At 32.7% G+C, this 23,308-nt stretch overlaps 1 protein-coding gene and 1 pseudogene across 1 annotated transcript in view; one reads left to right on the top strand and one right to left on the bottom strand.

Moving 5' to 3' along the window:
• Positions 1–444: 444 nt before the first annotated feature.
• The window catches only part of MIB1 (mindbomb E3 ubiquitin protein ligase 1), a 102,932-nt gene continuing 80,068 nt past the window's right edge, over positions 445–23,308 (bottom strand). The window contains exons 14-21 of the mRNA XM_004683780.2: positions 22,863–22,949; positions 21,329–21,490; positions 18,343–18,524; positions 16,584–16,776; positions 13,092–13,170; positions 9,083–9,196; positions 7,740–7,840; positions 445–4,060 (exon numbers count right to left, since the gene is read on the bottom strand). Coding sequence (XP_004683837.1) covers positions 3,920–4,060; positions 7,740–7,840; positions 9,083–9,196; positions 13,092–13,170; positions 16,584–16,776; positions 18,343–18,524; positions 21,329–21,490; positions 22,863–22,949 — 1,059 coding nt within the window. The 3' untranslated portion in view covers positions 445–3,919. The remainder of the gene's footprint in view (positions 4,061–7,739; positions 7,841–9,082; positions 9,197–13,091; positions 13,171–16,583; positions 16,777–18,342; positions 18,525–21,328; positions 21,491–22,862; positions 22,950–23,308) is intronic.
• Positions 4,464–6,573, top strand: LOC105853703 (annotated as a pseudogene).

Genomic DNA, 23,308 nt, shown 5'->3' with positions numbered 1-23,308 from the left:
ACATAATTCTAATATTTAAAATGTTTCTCCCCTCTGGTTCAAAAGGAAATAACAAATTCTTCCAGTAAACACACATTCAAGCCTTACTCCATTATGGTTGCTAATAACTGGGAGGGAGAAAAGAAATTATCTCTCAAATTTTAGGAATCTGATGTTTACTGGCAGTAACTTCAGATGTTACTAATGTGAACAAACTATTAAGATAATTCAGGTGTTTCTTTATTTAAATTTTATCAACATTCTATTCTAGTAGGGGGAAGAGAAAGGGAAGTAATTGCTTAATGGGTATAGAACTTCAGTTTAGCAAAGTGAGAAAGTTCTGGCTATCTGTTTCACAATGTTGTAAATATACTTAACACTATTAGCTGCACACTTAAAAATGTTTATGATAGTAAATTTCATATTGTATATTTTTACCATAATAAAAATGCAAAAAATCTTCTATTCCAATAATTCAATTTTTACAGAAGTTAGTATAAAATATTTTAGACACTGAGAGGAAAATGCTTTTCTTTTTGGATGTTAAAGCAAGCTGTATTAAAACCTATCACTTACAAAGTAACTGTCAATTCAATTCTGCCAAAATATGGCTGAAAGATCTTTATCATTCAATTATTAAATATCCTCTACTTGCTGCTTTAATAAAATCTACATGATCTCATTTTGTTTCTACACTCAAACACTGACTTCTTTTTCCTACTGTTGCAACTCCCTACTACTCTCCAATTATATGCCATCACTAATTTGCTTTGCAAATTTAATTCCTAATCCAAAAGATCTAGAATTCGTAAAAGCCAAAGACAGTAACTGGGTATCACATGTGAGGACAATACACCCCTATCATGTAAAAATGACCCAGCAAGCTTTATAATCTGAATTGAACAAATTTTAGGTAGCATGCATTTCCATATGCTAAACTGTTCTTACAGGCTAAAGTCATCAAAGAGATACATTTAAGAAAGTTGTTTTCAACATTATCAATTAATTGTACACCTTAGCAGCTAGGTCGTTAATTTGAAATGTTTAAAATTACCAGTATCTTAACCAAACATAAATTGGTCAACTAAACTAACTACTTGTCTAATATATTTCTACACTAATAGAAAAACAATCTTCTCTGAAAATCAGCCTTCTTGCTCCCAATGAAATTAAATGTGTGTACAGTATAAGTAGTTAGAATGTTAAATTATGTGAACAAAAAATGAACAGCATAGCACCATCAGGTAAGTTGTGTGTTTTGGGAAACAAAGCTGACAATCTTAGAAGAACAGAGCAGAAAATGTGGTTGAAGTGAGTGGATACAGAAAGAATCAAAATACTACTTAATAACAACTTTTATGAAACATTAGTAAGAATTGTTATCAGTACCTTTAGATCCTTTGACTACAAATTATTTCAAACACAAATTTTGTGATAGATTCTGTGCACACAAAGATGTTAGCCATACATCTCTATATGCTATATATCTAGCTCCTGAAGCCCGGTAAGGACAACTTTAAATGAATGCATGTCCATTTTCTTTCTTAAATGACTCTAGGGAAACTACAAAGTCCTTCAGGCACAGGATAAAGAGAGAGTGAGAAGGAAACATAGCTAATTGGGAAAATATTGTTGAGAGACATATAAGAGGTAGAAGGTTCATTGTTCAGCAGTTAGAGGAAAGACACCTAAAGACCTAAGGTCTTCGTCTTATTCTTACAAAGTCAAATAAATTTAAAATATTTTTCCAGATATTTGAAAATATGAATACAAATAACAGTATTAAACAAATTTCAAAGTGGTGAAACAGAAAACAGACAAATATAGCATCATAGAGCAACTTTTTAACTTTTGAATGGTTTATAAATTATTATATTTTTTTATATGGAGGAAATAAATGAGTCTGGAAGATAAAACTGACATTAAGGGGTTATACATTTGAGCACAACAACCTAGAAAACAAATTAAATGCATTTAAGTAGAGCTCTAGACCATATGATTCTTTGGTTGGCCAAACTATGCCATCAGTCAGCCACGTGTTTACTCCTTATCAATGATTTAATGGGAAAAGAGATGGATGGTCTATCGCATGAAAACAAAAGGAAAATCCTGACATGAACTGTCTTTAATTCTGAAAGAAAATAATCTGCTTATTTCTTTATGTGAATATCGTCAGATTTTTTGCCCATAACTTTAAAATATGGCTTAAAAAACAGCCTCAGTGGCCCTTTATTACTAACTTAATAGTTAATACAAAGTTTCAAATTTAAAAGTTATAAAAATTTTACTGTTCTAAATGTTACTCAGCTAAACACAAACATGGAATTGCCAAAACTACATAATCAGCCAGCAAAGCTCATCAATATTTTCACCAGCACTTGCAAAAAGAAGGAGCCATCAAATAGCCAGAAATAAACTACCTGAGGTCTAGAGACTTCGTACTTTCAAATTTAGTGTTGAAGCACAAAAACCAGAAATAACCAGATTTAAAAGGTGGGGGCCTGTGGGGGTGGTAAGAAAAGCTACAGAAAAGATATCCTTAGGAGTAAGCTTATACACAGTATATGGTAGTCGCTACTGTAAACAGTTAATACTTTTATTATCTAGCAGTAAACAGTTAATACTTTTATTATCTAGCAGCAATGAACCCCAAAACACTTATTTAAATGTATGTTTATCATAGATGTAGTAAGATTGCTCATTCAAAAGAGAAAATTATTAGACATGCTAAGTCAAAGCTTGAGTTAAAAAAAAAAACCTACAAGTAATTAGACATATTTCTGTAAATGTCCTGGTCACTCCTAAATTATTTATATTTGGTCATTTACTATGTTTTCGATTTTGATGGCAGTTTAAATAATATTCTCATCTTAGGTATAAAGAAAGATTGTTTCCTTGATAGTAAGCTTTGTATCTGAGAAAATGGAAGAATAAGGCCTATGATGAAGACAGAACCAGTTACACTACCAGAATTAATAGAAATGGAAAAGAAAACATGGCTATCTTTGAACAATGTCTTATCCTTCTCAGCTTACTAGGGTACAATTCAGAACATGAAAAAAGCTAAATTGAACCTCAGAGGCTCAAACAGGGCAATAACATTTGACTGGTCAGAGTAAGTCTGAATAAGTAACCACTGAGAAAACTGAGGTTTACTTTTCACAGATTTTTTTAAGTGGCTGAACAAAATAATTTATAAATCAAAGAAAGGCAACTGTTAATGGTCAATAATTGGATACTTTTTCCCCTTCAGTTCCCTACTATGAACTTATTTTTCAAGTCTATTAGCCATTTTGAAAGTGACAATTTAATTCAGCTTAAACAATGTTCCTTTTAAATCTAGAAAATAAGCTAAATGCAAAGTCATTGTTCTTTCATTCTATGTTTTCATTTACTCTTAAGATTTCAGAACAATCAGTAGGACTGCTTAATGTTATCTTAAAAAAGAATCCTCGCTTCAAAATTCCCATAACTATGTAGACTTTATTCTATAATTCTACCATTTAATATATGTGGCATAATAATTTGACTTGCTGCTTTCATTTGGTGTTTAACATTCTGAGTGCCTATGTCAACTTATTTTGTGAAATCAACATAAACTGAAGAATAGTTGGTCATAAGAAAGTGTGTCTTCTAAGGTCTAACAAATATAAATTATCAGTGAAAATGCAATAAAAACAAAAATAACAGGAGATGCTTAAAGTATTTTCCCTTAGCCTGTGAATTACATGGATTTGATGTTGCAAATTAAAAAGAAAGAAACATGGCTTTCAACACTGTTTTGTAGGATTTTTTTTTGTTCTGGTACACTTATAGTCTAATTAGACTAGTAAAAACAAATGATAGAAAAATTAATTCCTTAGAACCTCCAACTAGCTTAAAAGCTTACTAAATCTCATGACCAAATATTTCAGACAACAAAACACAATGAGTTTCTTAGTTAATACAAAAGAATCCTTCTTTCAATAGCTTTTCGACAAATAGGACATTCACTCATCCGGTCTCCACAGAGCTGGCATGTTCCATGGCCACAGAGAAAAATCATATTCTTCAGACGATCCAAACACACAGGGCACATTGTCTGTAATGTGATATAACAAAGTAACAAATGCTGAGATACTTTATAGCTGAAAGTGTGATGCAGCAATTTTGTTACACAATTTTGTTATTTTATTCAAATCATTTTTTAAATTTACTTAAAATTTAAAAAAATTAAAATATCATACTGATAGAAAACAGAAAATACTGGTTGCATTGTCAAGACAGTATTTAAAACTACATAAAATAAAAACTATAAAACACAAAATGTAACACCAAAAAATAACAGATAATGGATGAAAACAGCCCCATAGCGATTCCCCAACTTTAGGTATTATGCTGATCTTCTATAAAAATAACACAGTGTGTACCAAAGTCTACCAAAGAGACAGCAATGAGCTGTTACTAAGAACCAGGCACTATGATTGGCAGGATACACTCACAGCATGATCGTAACTCCCACTTCAAAAAATCTGGGGCCTAATGGAATTAAAAATTTCCCAAAGTAAACAATATGAAAAGGCCCTAGAGCTCTTGTCTTTAAACTACTATGGGATTACTATCAATGTAGATCCCACTAGCTAAAAATAATTAACTTTAATTACATAGTAATAAGATGAAGAGTTTAAAAGTACATTAAGTATCCTTTTCTGTGAAAACATACCTATAAGGTCACATTCATTTCCAAAAACGCATTTTCTATTTATAAAAACATTTTACCCGGCTATCTCAAAATGAATCACAAATTTCTTTAAAAATATACAAACAAAATAACTAAGCAAGTATGTCTACACTAATAAATACCAAGCCTTAAGCACTTATGAAAATATAGTTATACCCAATTTGACAATACCTGCGACTATTGTAGAAAAAAGAAAAGAAAAAGGGGGGAGGGCTTGTTTCCACTGCCTTGGAGATTCTTTCTTTGGCTCTTTGAAAAGTCTTGACTAAACTATAATATCATCAAAGTATATTTTTTGATCTCACTAATATGTCCTCCAGATTATAAATTCAATTAAATATATTTCCTTTTTATTATGTGAAAATATACTTTTGAAAATATTTTTATTGCGATTTAAGTCTACTTAAGTCTGTTAATCCCATCCTTCCTCCAAATTTTCACATTTATGTATCTTAAAGTTTTAAGAAGTAAAGCTTTCTTTACAAATCTTAATTTTTTAATTTTAAAAAGCCAAACCAGCCTTCTACAGTCATTAAAATAGTTTATTTTCCATTAATTTTCAAAAACTATATAGTTAATTAATAACTCTTACTTTCAAAAGCAAACACATCTGTGCAGCTTGGGTTAAGTTACACATAAAATTAATTTTTGTCTATTAAGGAAGTACAGGAAAAGGAGGAAAACTGTAGATTTCTAATAAAAAGAGTTACTCAGATAAAATTTCTCTCTGCTTTATTTGTAGTAACTTTGAAAGGGTCCCTAATAAAAAATCCCATTACTCTTCTGAAAATTAGATTTGTTGTAACTGTTTAAATACTTTAGTAATAAAATATGGTGATGAATATTATGAAAAGAAGCTTCTTTGAAATGCTGAACTTTGGTATAAAGTTAGAGCTGAGTTATTCTTTAACAATCCATAATAGAGTTGAAAAATGTGTTGCCATTCATTATATAAAAAATTTTAACTCACAATGCTTTCAACAGAAGATATGTGCAAAATCACTTTTAACTTCCTGTATAAGTCTATGGAAAGGCAATCAAGATTCTAAGGAGTCTCCAAATTTGAAAAACATTTTAAAGAAGAATTTATAGAAGCTAAATATGTTCCTATATTAATGGTCCTATATTGAGAAGTTGTAAATCTATATTCATTATACAACTAGTATTACTTGTTGGCTAGATTAAAAAAAAAAAAACAAGCTAAATCATATATTTCTTATCCATTTAGATGGTTGTTTAAATTCCTAGTATATATATATTAAATTCTATATTAGTTTATCAGAAGGTAAACTAATTAGTTATCCTGGGTCAGTATATTGATTATGCTACTGTCTTTCATTTCAAATAGAAAAGGTGATGACTACTGACTGCATGGGTGACAGCACTGATGTTGATTGACAACCTAAAGAAAATATATTTTTCTTTTCCTCCCTTGCTGCCTCCAGATCTACCACCATCGTGAATGACATGGTAACTATCCAGACTAGGAAATTCATGACCCGCTGACTATTTCAATGGAAACAAATAATCATTAATGTCCTTCTTAGGTTACAGTGCCTGAGACTGCAAGTTGGGAGAAAATAGTGAAAATGTATAAGACAATCCCTGATGTGATCTTTGCATTTGAATTCAGAACCCATTTTGGAGGTGGCAATACAACTAGCTTTGGCATAGTTTATGATTCCTTGGATTATGCAAAGAAAAATGGAACTCCAATATAGACTTGCAAGACTTGTAAAAACAAAACATGGCCTGTCTGAGAAGAAAAAAGACCTCAAGAAAACAGTGAAAGGAACTCAAGAACAGAATGAAGAAAGTCAGGGGGAATGCAAAGGCCAATGTTGGTGCTAGCAAAAATAAATGAAGTGTCTAGCAGTGAGTAGAGACTGGACAACAGAAGAGGTAAAGATTGTGCAGCGACTTTATCTGTATCTGTGGTGATTGTGCATTTTTTATGAGAGGATTAATAAAACCTTTTATGTATCTGGCTGTTTGAAAAAAAAGAATACATATTTTTGTCAATTCTTTAAAGCAAATTTAATTGTTGGGTCAAATGGTGCGGGAAAACAAAACCAAATAAAAAAAATTTTACCATATAACTACAAGTTTTGACTAACTATTTTATTGTTGCTTTTATTAAATGTTGAATAAGTATAAAAGAATACTTCTGTTGGTATGTATAAAACATGAACACTATAATACAAGTTTAAAGCATGGAATGCTACTCTTTCTTTTAAGTCAAACATCCTCCACTGTCCTTTCCATATAACTAACTCCTCACTGATAACCACAAATTCTGAATTTTGCATTTAACTTGCTTGTCTTTATGATGTATGTATGAATGGGGGTGTGTGTTGTGTATCTACATAGTTGTTTTTGCGTTTTCCCTTTTTTACTGAAGTACCGCATCTATACAGAAATTTGCTCAAAATGTTCTGTATAATAAAAGTTCACAAACTGATCAAACACACGTAATCAGGACACAGATAAAAAATAGAGTATCAGTACTCTCAAAACTTCCCTCATACCCCCTTTCCACACAGCCCATGACAGACCAACAAAATCGTAGCTTGCCTTTAATTTTTATAGGTATTAAATTTTTGTACAAGTATATATCCAAACAATATCCTGCTATCGTTTTACTAGATGATGACAAGTTTTCACAAAGTGTAGTAATTTACTTTCCCACAGTAGTGTATGAATTATGGATGCTACAGATTCTAACACTTCATATGGAAAGTTCTTAACAGTTTTTTTCATCTCAAACAAGTGAGAAAAGGCAATTCATTGTAGTTTAATTTTAATTTCCCAATTATTAACATGGTTGAGCATTTTTCATGTTTATTGGTTGGTTATGTGTTTCCTATTTTGGAAACTGCCTGATTAAAACTTCTAATCAGATATTATCCATGACATACATTTAAATATAATAAGAGATATATTAATGTGAACCACGCTTTTACAGAAAACAATAGTAGTTTATTGAAACTACTGAGTGTCATTGTTAGAATCATGTTTACCATGAAATAATCACTATTACCTGCTCTTTGATGTCCTGTAATTGTTGCTGCAACTTTTGCACATCAGCATTGACATTGGTATTATCCTTGTCCTTTTGTAACACTGGAATAGTTCCACTTGCTAAAATACAGATAAAAGTATTATGACTGTTTTGACACAACAATGACTTTTATTTCCAAAGTTATTACTGCTTTATTAGAAACTCACCGCTATCTGAATTTCCTTTAAAAAGTATTTTTCATACTTGGAACAAAATATACAGCAGTAACATTCATCTTATATTTCTTCACTTATATTCTTCAAAAAAGATTGGCAGATTAATTTCTAATCATATTTAATTCAGCAATACCTAATCTACAGCTGTTTCTAATTTTCTAAGGCTCTACTTGCTTCTTTCAGTAAGCTCACAGGTCCATTTATGCTTGATTTCTTTGTTCTGCTTCTTATAAGACCAAAGGTAGGGACCACATTTTTTTTATCATCTTGACAGCAATACTTATGTTTAGTTTCTTAATTGAAGTTTATGAGAACACACAGAAACCTGGTCTCCTCCCCTTATGCCCATCTCTCATTGTTGTTACTCATTTGAGATGAGGAACTTCAGGAAAAAATGGCCATTATCTGTGGTCTGCAAAATGGAAGGGAATTTTAACTCACTATTCTTCCAGATCCTTTCTTCCTTTCTCCACTTTCAGATTCTTGATCTTTTAATCTAGTTAATTTTCTCTGGGGTTGTTACTCCGCTCTACCAGTACTATGACAAAAACCCTGGACAGACTATACAAAAGTTCTTTCTTAACTACTCACAAAATAAAGAAATCAAAGAGATCATCGAAGTAATATCTCATGCAAAGATGAAAAATATTTTCACATGGCTGTACTACTGAAAAGGTAAGTGACTTATTTATCTTCCTACTTGTTTTATTTATACCTTATATCTATAGTTAGTTACTATTCCAAAAAGTAACTAAGTGCACCAGGTAAGCCTAGCATGTAATCAGTTTAATATTTGTATAAACTGAAAATATAACTGTAATATGCTGTCTCCCCCCAAATACATTACACTTTCTCTTAAAAAGATCAAATTTTCTTCAAACAAGAATACAACAGTATTCTTTATGTCATACAAAGAGACTGTCAACAGATTGATGTTTAAAGTTCTATAATCACTTCATGAATCAGAAAAATGTAATTTCAGGTTTCTTGTAACATGACAAGAATACCAGAAAACCACACCTATTGTTCTATATACTCATTTACCTTATGCCTTATAAGGAACAGTGAACTATAAATGGGAAGAGATTGTCATAGAAATTCCAACAAGAGAACAAGGTAAAAAAATGCTTAAGAAAATCTACTTACAGATGTCATCACTGGCATCTTCTGAACTTTTCCCTCCACAACACATAATAAAAGGTACTCTTCGTTCAACTACTGCCCGGCACTGCACACACTTTTTCATCAGGCTAGCACAGTCTGGAAAATAGCAGCAGGGCACTTCTCATTAGAGAGGACATGAATAAAAGGCTACATCCCTCTGCTCATTTTAGAACTTAAATGTGAAATTAAATATTAAACAAGTTATGTGAAGACACAATTCTTTCTCTTAAGATGTTATCAACTCTAGATGTGTATTTTCTATTGGTAGCCTCTAGAATAGAGTACATACTTGTGAAAACAATACATTTTCTAATATATTACAATAAATTCTGAAACGGGGTTTCTGTTTTCTTAAACAAGTAGCATAATAAATAATTCAAGATCTCAAATTTTGATAATTTCAACAAATACTAGAATTATAAGGTTGCTCACATGATATTTTGTCAACAATACTTTCTGTTGTAAATGACTTAACTCTAAAATTCCTAAAGTATGTTGAACAATTTGAGTCCTTCTCTATCAAACTGATATAACCTAATAAGGAAATTGCTCAGTCACTACTTTTTAATGTACAATCAGAAAAATACATTTTTTTTTCATAATAGACTATCTTTCTAATAGCTGTAGATTAGCAGAATTCACTCTCATTTCAAGAACAATAGCAGGCCCTTAATAGTGGCGCAGCTGGTTGGAGTGCTGCACTGCGAAGCTAAGCCAACCTGTGGCTGCTTCAGTGAGAGTTCGATCCCTGCCCCGGAGGTGACCCACATGGCGCAAGCAAAAGACCTCTCCTGACCTGCCTGCTGCTCTCCTCAGCAGTGTACTTTCTCGATCTGCCTGTTCTGCTCCCCACCCCTGCACCTCTGGCCTATAACCCAGTTCTGTATGCACAAATAAATAAATTTTTTTTTAAAAAAAGAAGAAATACCATGGCATAATTATAGGTTGTGGACTATTAATGCTATCTTATACCTAATGTTGCCAATTAATCATAAGCAATACAGAGCACCTGCACATACATTCTTTCTGTTAGTACTTACTATGAAAAAAGACTCCATATCTTAGCTTATGTACTACCTTATAACAGAATCATTGTCAAGGTTAATATTATGAGTTTCACGCTGGACTATGTAAGGTACACTAGATAGGAAATAATATTAGTAGAAATCTAGTTTGGGATTTGTCTTTACAGACAGAATTTTCTCTTAAATTTAAATGATTAATTGCCTCTGTATGTAATAAGTAGCCACAGTCATCTTAAGTTCTTTTAATTGTTAGGTTATTGCATTATTTCCATAACCCCTTTCTTTGGTCCCTACAAAAGGATTATAGAACAGGTCCTCATACAACATTAAACCAACACCATTTCATCAGAAAACTGGTGAAAAAGAAAATGAATCCAAACCAACACTGAACAAAACATTACTTGAGGACCCAGTTTCATTATAAATTGATTTAAAGTTCTACTTTTCATCATTGAGTAAAGACTTACTGTAATCTCTTTCCTTTGACCAAAGTACTTTATAATCTTTCAAGGCTCCAATACTCTGCTTAACATTAGTGGATACTAGACTAAATGCTTTACTGTATGTTCCTTGAAAGAAGGACATTTTCAACTTCTTTCAGTAAGCTTACAAATCCATTTATGCTTGATTTCTTTGTTCTGCTCCTTGTAAGACCAAAGGTAGGGACCACATTTTTTTATCATCTTGACAGCAATACTTATCTTTAGTCTCATAATTGAAGTTTATGAGGACACACAGAAACCTAGTCTCCTTCCCTTATGCCCATCTCTCATTGTTGTTATCACCTTTCCTAGCAAATAAATGTGTAACCAAGTATAAAATAGAGACAATGAACTGTTTCATAGTGTTTTTGTAAAGATAAATGAGGAAACACACATTCAAAGTTAATAAGTTACTTGTTTCTTACTTTGAAAAGCAAAACAATGCAAAAACTCCTAGAAATAATATTACATTAAGGCTCTAGAATTTGTGTTATCAACCACAGATTACAACCAGTTTTCATGTCTCTTAAATATCACATTAGTCTATGACAGGGATCAACAAATCACAATCTATAGCCTAAATCCAACCAGGAGCCTGTTTTTACATAAAGCTGTAATGGAAAACAGTCCAGTCCATTTGTTTACATATTCTTTGTGGCTGTTACTACAAATGCAGAGTTGAGTACTTGGAAAGAGTTAAGTGGTTACTACAAAAACCATGTGGCCCACCAAACCAAAAATATTTGTTATTTGACCCATCACAGAAACCCCTGGCATCTGAAAACTTAAGGAACCTAAATTCTTTTTATTTGAAACAGAATTCTATGTGTCCTCTGACAGTGGAAAACAGCCAATATACTAATCTTCAGTAAACAGAAACAGTTACCAAAGGCAGAATGTTAGAGTAGAAAACCTTGATCCTTTCTTTAATTGAAGAACTGCCAGATAGAAAGGAAAAACACCAAGGCTTAACGAAAATCCATGTCACTGAAGTTAAACTATCATACATTTATATATTAATTTACTCAGATGTAATATTAAAAATCAACACCTACTTAAATATTTTATAATAGAAAATACCATGTTCCCATGTACCATGGGAACATTTATAAGATGTAAGCTGCTACACTTGTTTAAAACTCTTCATTGACAAATGTGAAAAACAAAGGGAAAAGGAAAATATTAATATTGAATGGTGTATGGGCTTGAAAAGAACAAGAATATGATATAAAAAGAAAAGGCCTTCAAGAAAATATATTTAAGATGTATTTTTAATTATCTCTTAGAAACCTCCATATTATTCTCACAAAGAAAAGTTTTCTATAAATGCTCCACAGAGGTTAAGCAAGGTTAAGAAGACTAGAAATTATAGCTACAAATGGCTGTTGTGTGTGGTTCTGTAGAAGGAAAACTAAACCAGAAAAGCAATATTAAAGATGTGCTAACTTTACAGGTGGGGAAAAAAGGCTACGGTAAATATTTTAAATGTTTATTTTTTGAAAATAATTTCTACTGTGAGATCACTTAGTGTTAGGGGGAAATGATGTCCTGAAGGAAGACTGCAGAATTTTGTGGACTCCACCCCCTATTCCAGTCACTGAAACTACAACTCCCAGCAGTACCATGGGGAGAACTGCGAGGACCAAAGTTTGGAGCTAAGCAGGCATTCTGGGACTCTGGGGGCTATTTTTGAGGGAGCCATGTTAGACGCTCTTACTCTGGACCACGTGGCTGGTGACTGGTTGTTTGGCTCTTGATCAGTTTTCAGTGTTACTGGAGTTCCAAGTCAGTGGAACTGGTTGGATGCTAGTTAACTTGTATCTCTCTCTCTTTCCCTAGGCTGTACCTTTTCCTTTCCCCTTTGTAAATAAACCCATTAGTGACCCTTTTTGTGTGTGGCTGCAGTACAATTAAATCTTAAGGGTGCAGGTGAGGACCCAGACAGGCAACCCAGTTCACCTTGGGTTGCCCTGTAACATTAGTACTAATACAAATGAGATGAAAATTCAAGCTAGTAGAACACAGCACCTTCAGTCTTGTTTTTTAACATGTATTTATCTATGCATACAGAACAGGGGTACAAGTCAGAGGTGTAGGGATGGTGAGAGGATTCACCATAGACAGAATGGGGAGCAGAATAGGCAGACTGACAAGTACACTGCTGAGGATGAGGAAAGCAGCAGATGGGTTCAGGAGAGGTCTGCCTCTCCTCTCATGTGGATCACCTCCTGGGCTGGGGCTCAAACTTGCACTGAAGCAGCTGCTGCTCACTTGCAGTGCTGAGCTTTAACCCATTGCCGCCTAAGGGCCCATCTTCAGGAACAAGAAGGGATATATGGACATTGAGTATAAAGAAAGAAATGGAAGATTAATTAGAAGCCCACCCAATTTTTTGTTTGTGAATTATCAAAAAAAAAATCAAATATATAGTTTGTTTCATTTTCTATTTTTATAACACTAGGAAGTTTTGTATAGGCTACGTACTCTCACAAGCACACATGTGTCCGCAAGGTTGAAAAAGAACAGCTGCTTTCTTGTCAGAGCATACCACACATTCTTCAATCTACGGGGGGAAAAAAGTACAACACAAAGTGTCAACATCTACAGATAAATCTAGTTAATTCTAACAGTTCCTCTTGCATCACACATATTTCCTCTTAACACTCTAAGCACAGCAAGAGTTTAACACACACTTCTCTATCTTCTACTCTCTTGGCTCCCACGCTGTATTTCTACTTCAGTCCCCCCTTCTGTTCAAAATAATGATAGAGAAAAATTCCCTTTCCTCTCAAATCAAGAAAACTGGACCAAATACCAATTTTCTGTTTTTCAAAAACAAGTTTTTAGAGAAAAGTAAAAACAAATGATAAATATAAAGTAGATTTCTAATATAAACAAAAATTTACTGGATTAGCCAGACTTCTAAGACTCAAGGGGCATTGTACTATTTTTTCCACATCAAAGGAACTCCACCCAATGCAATGTTTAAACTAGTACTTTAAACTTCACTGGTTAGAGCCACAGTCTTCCACAGCCTAGTCATAATTTCCCTCAGTTTCAATTCCTCTTCATTCCCATTTAAAATGATTTTTGAGTGTCTTAACTAACCTTGGTTCTTTTATGCCTCTGCCCCAGCACCCTTGACTTCACATTTACCTTCTACCTATGCTTCTCTCTTCTGACACACATTCTCACTCATCTGTGTATTTGGGTCATTTAATATTACTGGTGAAAATAATGACCACTATTCATCTTTAACTTCACCATATGTTTATAGATGCTCTCTTTCCTAGAACATTACCAGCACATAGATTTTACATAGTTAACAGCAGAAAGCTCTAAAGAGACATAGTTAGTCAAGACCTGTATGCTCTTGAATTCAAATTTTCCAACAGCAACAAATTACCTAACATTGTTAAGTGGGAGGCATTTTTATTAATCTGACAAAGAAGACATCTTCTTCACAAAGTGGTAAAGAGTAAATCACATGTTATGCATATTGTTTAGTTCGAGATCCAATATAAAATCAACATTTAATACACTGATCTCTATATAATGATGTGCTAACTTTTAAATGATCCCCAACATAACTGTCTATGTATATGAACTGTCTACAGGTAAAATAATCTAGCAAAGAAATCTAAAAATGATTTATTTATCCACACTTAACCATTTCCCTATTAGTAACCATAGCTTTTTCATTTTTATTTTTCTGGTTATATTCCCAGGAATGGAATTACTTAATCAAGCCATGTTTATTGGAAAGGTTTGTACACAAAATGCCAGCATAGCTGTTCTCTCAAAAACATGCACATATTTATTCAGTCTCCAGTCACATATGGGAAATGCCGTTTCACTTTTTTCTGGTTAGCACTTTTTCAATTTATTTTTGTTATTTGGACAGGAATAGCTAATAATAATTCAATTTATCTCTATTTCCTTAATTGCTAAAAAAAAAAAAAAATTCCAAGCATGTGTATTCTACTACCCTCCAAATACTAGTTTTATTGTGTATCTTCAGTGAGAATGTTCATTATCCTTTAACCACTTGGGGTCACTATTTCTTTACATTCAAAGACTGCAAGCAACCTGACAAGTCTATTAGCTTTGGCGGCTGTGTTAGTTATTGTACTATTCTACAGGTTTGAAAACTCTGTAATTAAAAATACCAAAGTTGAAAGCTAATTCTAAGAACTCAAAAGTGATCTAGAAATGACAGCATATTCCTTTCTTTCCTTCCCCTGTTTCATTAACTTCCCTTGTAGAGGAAGTTGCTTTTAATTTTGCCTGTGTACCTTAATACAGTGGGAAAAACAGATACTTAATAATTAAGACTTGTGTTGAAGACCCAACTGTCAATGCATTTAACTGAGCTTCAGCTTTTCCTTATGCACATATTACTTGACCAATTAGGATCATTCCACATTTGAGAATCTACTTTTGTCAATTAGGGCCTTTCAACTTACTTATCTCCCTCTTAAGGTACCTATAAATCCATATGCAAGAGTAACTTGTAACCTGAGTCAAATTTGCAAAGAGATTACAAATTTTTAGCAAGGAATTACTATGTGTAATTTCTATCTTCACTACAGAAATAGGACTGAATCTAATTAAGTTTCTAGCACAAAAGCACAATACACAGGCCAATATAAAAATAAAAGAATGTTTTAAATTGTTACTCTTTCAGATTCTTTTCCAAGTTGTTATATTGTTAGCAGGTAACTAAAACAAACTGTAAATCCCAAGTTAAATGACCCACATTTATTAAGTAGGATTGGCACCAGAATAAAATATATAAAATGCCAATAGAGTGTTAGGCATACAATAAATTGCTCTTAGTTCATTCTCTTCATCTTCACAAACAGATTAAAAGCAGTTACACCAGTACTAGTTCTACTACCCCCAAAATGTGAATCCCTTCTTAGGTCAAAAATTTTATTCATTTGGAGCACAAAAATACATAGTGTTAGAAGGTTCCTTGTGAAAATGTAATAATCACCAACAGGACATATGAGACATGTAGGGAAAATTAATGCCAGTTCCTTTCTAAATAATAAAACTCATAAGAAACTCGAAGAGAACCAAAATAAATGAATGGGGAAAGTATAAGCTTTGTAAATGAGGCAAAAGGAAACAAACATATCTTGTGATTTAAACTACTCACCTTTACAGAAATCATTAAGAAATTTAAATCTCACTTTACATATACATGCATACACACACACACATTGTTTAAAACTAAACAGGAAAATCAATTATTTCAGCAAACCAAAATGAGTAAGGCAGTACAGTCAAGGATAAAGCAAAAAGTTATATAGAATAAGAATGAAACCAAAAATCCAGAGAAGAGTAAACCCTCTCAAAAAGCAGAGTTAGGTGAGATTAAAAAATGAAATGGATACAAAAGTTATCCACTGCTAATTGCAGAATGAGTAGACTTTATCTGACTACTGGTGGGACATAACAGAAAATAAACTGTATCATCTGTGAAGTTTTCCTGCCAGAAATATTTAAGCTGATCCTAATCAAGTCATAAGATCTAACTATCAGTTTACAGGAAAACACATAGAGAGGATAAAGAAACAAATTAAACAACACCATGACAAACAATCAAATAAAGAATGTGTGACATTCTACTGAAGAAAATTAACAGATGTTTCACAAAGATGAATTCAATAGAAAACCACCTATGCAACTCAAAAAAGGGTGCAATGTATAATTAACTATAACACAAAGTAAAAAACGAATTTATATTATAAAGGGTTTGAAAATAAACAGTAGGTTACTTTTTTTAAACTACTATAGTTTACATTTAAACAACAATTCACCATTGGTCTCTTGATAATTGTGTAATTACTTTCCTACTTTAAGTCATTGTTAGGAAAAAAATTAAACATACGACATCATATTTTTTGATTTATCATTAACAATAGCCTCAAAAAAACTTTGTAAAATGGTTTATTAAAAATGTATTACCTTTGTCCTGGATTGAACCTGTTCTTTACAGATGAGGCATTTCTTGACTCGTGGAGAACATAAAGAACAGGTAGCAATATGCCCACATGGACCAAAAAGAGTATCTCTCTTCATATCTGAGCACACCATACACTCTTCTAAAGTTTCAGAATCATTGCTAATCATAGAGGGACTTCGAGAACCCACGTGACCACTAATAAAAAGAAAATATTTCTAATTAAGCTATCAAAATATTTCTAGTACAAATTCATGACAAAATTGTTTTTAAAAACACCTAGAGCATTATCAGTAAACATAAAAACAGCCTTGGTTAGGTTAAAAAATAAAATTTTATCATCTCTATATAAAACATAGAATATTTTTCTTCTTATATACATCTCTGTATCTTTACATATTTCTGTTACTATTCAACATTCAAATTGAACAAATCCTCACCCAATGGAAAAGGATGACTCTCCAAAGAAATGAGAGAGAGAAAAAAAAAACTTACTAAAAAATTTCACATAAACACATTTTCTTTCCCTCAGAACCTGATTTCACGATATAAAACCAGCATTGAAAGTTAGAGGAATGACAGAAAAATCTTGACTAGAACCCATGTTAGTTATCTTAACTATAGTCAAAATGAGCATCATCAGAGTCCACACTGATAGGTCAGTTTAGAAAGTATGCTTTGACATTTCTTTAAGGAGAGAATGCATAGATTATATGGATTAGGTAGGTAGGTAGGCAGACAGAAAGAGAGAGACAGACAGAAACAGACATCACAGGCAGACACAGAGGCATAGATAAAAATCACAGATGTACATATATGATCAAATCTATAATAACAGAAAAAGGATACTGTTCTACCACAATCTTTAGGATTCATGAATATGCTTGCATGTGCAAACACACACAGTGGTTTTACTTGTACTCCAGAATTAATGTTATCACTGTAGTAACTATAGTGCCTGTATAAATATGTTTTGAGGCATTCTTCCTTTTTGTAATGTAAGTGCTCCTTAAGAAATATATATGCTTCATATCATTAAATTCCCTGTGACATAGCTCTCTGCATGAACCCAAACAGATGTCATTTCATCATATACATAAATTGTGAGAGGCAAGAGAGCACAATACTGACATGTTCAATGATAAGAGTCAGTTATAAAGGGCAATGATAATTACACAGTACCATTGTATGAATAAATGCATGTCTAAAATACCTCATAATAAGAAGTTCAGTAATTCATAAATAATTAAAATCACTGACATAGTTTAGAAAAGATAAAATGATCATTTCTAAAGAAAACCCTAAGGAACTGATTTATTCCACTGTCCTTCATTAGCACTTACTGAGTTCCTCTTAGTCACTTCCAGGGTACTAGAATTATTAAGAGTTTGTGTGATATAAAACCTACTAGTGAGCATATAAACTGTTTTGGAAAAGTTTATTAAAATTTTGAATACAGGTAACATTAGTCACATCAATTTTACCAGAAAGATCTTTCTTTCTATATAAATCCCTCTAACAGTATTATAGAAATTTAGAAAAGTTTCTTGGGATTATAAAGCAAAAATTATATATTTTAATAAGGTAGAAATATAACAGAATAAGAGACATGTTATCTTTAGGAAATATTTAAGGAAGGAAAAGTCAATACAAGGACAAAGGAAAAGTCAAAGAAAATTTCAAGTAATCAAGACTCCCATTATGAAACCACATGATACTTTCACATACAGAATATTGAGTTTTATGATAATAAATAATACAAACCTGACTTTTTCTTTATGACACTTTGCCAGTGCTTTGCAGAGACTTGGATCAGGACACAGATCAAGAGGTGATTGGCCTTTCTTATTTCGAATGCTAAGATCAGCACCATTGGCAGCTAAGAAACAGGCAATGGATGCTGCACTCTTCTTCTCTGCCCCTTGAGTACCAAGTCCCATTATTAACTGCAATCAAATAAAAAGTCATTGTTTTCCTTTAAGAATCTATTTTCAATTCTTACCACTGTGTGTGCAGTATATATAATAATACATATGTAAGAAGTACTTATAGTCTGCATGTTGTAGACTCTTATGAGTTGTAGACTTTAATGTTTGTTCTTCCTTCCTCCAACCACCATTGTTCTTAGACATATAGTTGGAGAATCAAACTACTCTCCAGTTTTAGAGGTAGAATAAAGAGTTCTCAATTTAGCCAAATATCTATCCAACTATGTGACACTTCAAGAATGACACAGGACCAAAATCAGACCTCAAGTCAGTATCAGTAAGATTCAAGAACAAGACTTGACAGATACTCAGAAAATACTACTTTTTCCTACTCTATTTGGCCCTGGAAAAAACAGAAAGAGGAGGACAATTTGAAAAACTATAAAGGGGAGGGAAAATGTAAAGGGAAGGACCAATACCTATAAATTAAGTCAAGAAACAAAGAATTAAACAAATCAAGTTATGATAAATATTGACTGAGTAACTGATTCAAACATGTGAAAAGGCATTAATTTCTAACATTATGGAGCATCTATAGTGGACCAAGTACTACTTTAAACACTTTCCATGAATTAACTCATTTAATCTTTATAACAATGTTATGGAGGTACTTTCTCCTCCCTGCTCTTTTTAAAAGAGAAAAGTGAAGAATAAAAGAATTAAAGAATTAACCATGGTCATACAGAAAGGCAGCAATTGTCAAACATTTTGGACTCAAAACCCCTTCACATTCTTAAAAGTGATTCAAAATTTATAAAGAAATTTGAAGGACTCAGAATAGTCAAACACCTTTGAAAAAAGAAGGTGAAGAAAGTTACCTGATTTCAACATTTATTTTAAAACTACAGTAATTAAAGACAGCGGGATTGGCATCACAAAAGCAAAGACACAAATCAATAGACCGTATACCATCTTAAGAAAGACTTTACATGTATACCTAATTGATTACAGATAAAGGTAATTCATTAGAAAAAGCAAGTCATTAGAAAGAGTCTTTCATCAAGTAGTGCTAGGACAACTGGATATCCATGAGAAAAAAAATGTACTTTGTATCTCATACTATAAATAAAAATCAAGGAATTATATACCTAAATATAATAGCTAGAACTTTATAACCTTCTAATACAAAATAGGAGAAAACTTTAATGACTTTGACTTTGGCAAAAATTTCTCAAACAGAACACTAAAAGTACAATGAAAGAAAGTATTGATAAGAAATATATAATATTGATAAGTTAGACTTCATCAAAATTAAGAACTGCTTTTCCAAAAATTATTAAGAGAATGAAAAACAAAGTAGGTGAAACTCTGCATGATATCACCTTAATAATATCTTTAAAGATACATCACCCAACGCAATGATAGTGAAGGAAAGAATATATAGCTGGGACTACATCAAGTCAAAGAGCTTCTGTACAGCAAAAGAGACACAACACAAAACACTACGGTGCACACCCCACTGATTGGGAGAAAATATTGCAAACAGTACTAATGACAAAGGACTGGTCACAAAGGTACACAGAGATCTGATTAAACTCAACAAAAATAAAGTGAACAACCCCATCAAAAAATGGGCAGAAGAGCTAAAAAGACACTTCTCCAAAGAATAGATGCAGATGGCCAGCAGGCATATGAAAAAATGTTCAACATCACTTGTAATACGGGAGATGCTAATTAAAACCACAAGGAGATACCACCTCACCCCAGTGAGAATGGCACATCTTCAAACAACTAGCAACAACAAATGTTGGCAAGGATGTGGAGAAAAAGGAACTCTCCTGCACTGCTGGTGGGAATGCAAACTAGTACGATCACTATGGAAAACTGTTTAGAGGTTCCTCAAACTGCTAAACATGGAGCTTCCCTACGACCCAGCAATCCCACTCCTAGGTATCTACCCAAAAGACACAAAAACACTGATTGAAAAAGATACCGGCACCCCCATGTTTACTGCTGCTTTATTTACAATTGGAAAAACATGGAAGCAGCCCAAATGCCCAAAAGTAGATGACTGGATTAAAAAGATGTGGTACATATACACAATGGGAATATTAATCAGCAATCAAAAAAGATAAACTCATGCCTTTTGCAGCAACATGGATGGAGCTGGAAGGGATCATGATTAGTGAAATTAGCCAGAAAGAAAAAGAAAAATACCAGATGGTTTCACTCATAGCAGGAGCATCAGGGATCAGGGGGTTTAAAAAAAAAAAAAGAGAGAGAGAGAAAGAGAAAGACAAACAAAGGTAGTAGAGTAAAAACATGAACAACTATAACCCAGAGACATTTTATGGGGGTGGGAGGGGAAATGGGATCGGAACTGGGGTGAGAAGAGTGCACTGGACTGTGGTGATGGCACATGGGTGAATTGGTGGTAGGAAGCCCATGGGATTGCAACTAAGATGAAAAAATGCACAAAGTGAAGGATGATGTTAAAAAAATTTTTAAAAAGAATGAAAAACAAGCTACAGACTGGGGAAAATGTGTGCATACAACACATCTGATAAAGAACTTGGATGACAATTACATAAAGAACTCTCAAAGCTCAACATCTCAACAATATAAACAACAAAGGTTTTAGCAGACACAAAATACTACCACACATATATATGAATGGCTAAAGTAAATAAAGGAGAGACCAAATAACTCATGGTGAGAAAAAAAATTTTTCATCAAATGCAGATTAAATTAACTGTAAATGTAAGATTGTACATTAAAAGATGCTTCTGCCAATTCTGAACTAAAGCTTTATCTTTACTTACTGTGTTTTTGGATGGCTCCCAGGCAGCATCCACCTTCCCCACATCTTGCATATCTTGGAGCTGCCGTAGCTGAGATAAAGTATGATGTCTCAGAGCTTCATGCAAAGGAGTATCCCCATCCTTATCCTGAATATCTAATTTGGCACCTGCTCGGACCAAAAGCTACAAAAGAAAGACATCTTATTTTGCAAAAGTATCCATGCCCACAAGAAATTACAGTATCACCTAGAGTAACAATTAAGTGTCCTAGACTACCTGAAGGGGCTGCCACTAAGATTAATTATTTTTATGTATTTGCTTTCCACTTTTCTATATCCCTATGGTTCCTTATAACTTGACCATGAGTGCTGGTTATTTAAATACAATGCATTAGAGAAAACAGAAAGAAATGAAAATTCACCACTCTAAGATCAAGTTAACTAAGGCAAGTTAGGACACTCTCCTCCTTTATATTTCAGATATGTGGGCTATCTGGATAATTTCAATATGACCAAATCGCAATGTTCAACAGTCTTCCACTATTAAAACAAACAAGCAACCATTATTATTTGTTTTCTTTTCTTTGGTTAATTTTTTCCAAATATCTCGCCATGAGGAAATTCCAAATATCAGGGATAAATGAAAAATGTTTTGCAAGAGTTTCATATAAATGTAAAGTGTTAGTCAGAAAACAACCTCTTACATGAAATGCCTGCCTGATAACATGTCAGTAGGTGATTTAAGCAGTAGATGTATATTCACACAAGACTTTGTTTACAGTGCTGTAATAACTTCCCTAATTCTTTCTACAGAGGCTACCAATTTTAGGTAAATACCATACAAAAACCAATCTCAAACAAATGATCACACTTTGTCTTGGCAAATTATCCCCTTTGTTCCAAAAAGGTTACACATAAAATGTCATTCTAAATCAGTATTTCTCAAATTTGAATACACAGCAGGATTACCCAGAGGGCTAGTCAAACCACAGATTGCGAGTTCCCACTCAGAGGTTTTCACTTAGTATGAGGTGAGGCCCAAAATTCACTTCTCTACCAAGCACCAAGTGATGCTAATGCTGCTGACTCATAAAATCACTGGCTTTCTACAAAATAACTGTAAAATAATTCTACAAAATCCAGAAATCTGGTCTGCAATCTCCAGATCAGAAAAACTATATATTTCATTGCCTGGAATCAATGCAGCAAATGTACAATTATTATAGTCTGCTCTCAAATATACAAATAAGAAGGAAAGTACTTTTTACAAACTAATACATTATTCTGAAATTATCTGATATACTGTGTGTATTCACAAATTTGGCAACAAAATAGAACTGAATATCACTGTTAAGATTTTCTCATCTTAAATACAAACTCTTAAAATAAATATTAGAACTCCTGATAGAAAATATTAGTCTAGAAGCTGATTTTTATATCTTAGTATATGACTCTTCAGAAATCAAACAGTATATCATTTAAATTCTGAGATGCTGAAGAAACCTGCCAGCTTAAAGCATATTATAAGCAAACACTCATATTAGTAAATACCATACCCTCACAATCTGGGTATGCTGCCTTTCAACAGCAAGGTGTAAGGCAGTTTGTTGGTTCACATTCTGGATATCCAGGTTTGCATTACCCTGAAGAAAAAGAATGAAGTTTCATAGTTAAAATTTGTCAGTAGTAAAGAACACAAAAAACTAACTCTTCATGAGAAAGAAAAAACACTGGACACTACTACTTTTTTCTCTTAATATATATAAGAAATTTTCAATTTAAAAACAATATAATTTACAACACCATCAACATAACCTACTTAAAAATAAATCTAGTATGTACAAAAGAAAACTCATAGAAACTAATAATTTTAAAATTCATACAGAAATTCAAAAGATATAGAAAAAGTAATTTTCAGAAAGAACAACAAAGTTGGAGAACTCTGATTTTAAGACTTAGGATAAAGCAACAATAATATGAAAATGACTAAAGTCAGTTACTT

The sequence above is a fragment of the Condylura cristata genome, unplaced genomic scaffold (genome assembly GCF_000260355.1).
Source record: "Condylura cristata isolate star-nosed mole 26May11 unplaced genomic scaffold, ConCri1.0 scaffold00016, whole genome shotgun sequence".
In the NCBI taxonomy this organism is placed as follows: Eukaryota; Metazoa; Chordata; class Mammalia; order Eulipotyphla; family Talpidae; genus Condylura; species Condylura cristata.
The sequence above is the reverse complement of the archived record's forward strand: the minus strand, read 5'-3'. Positions and strand labels throughout refer to the sequence as shown.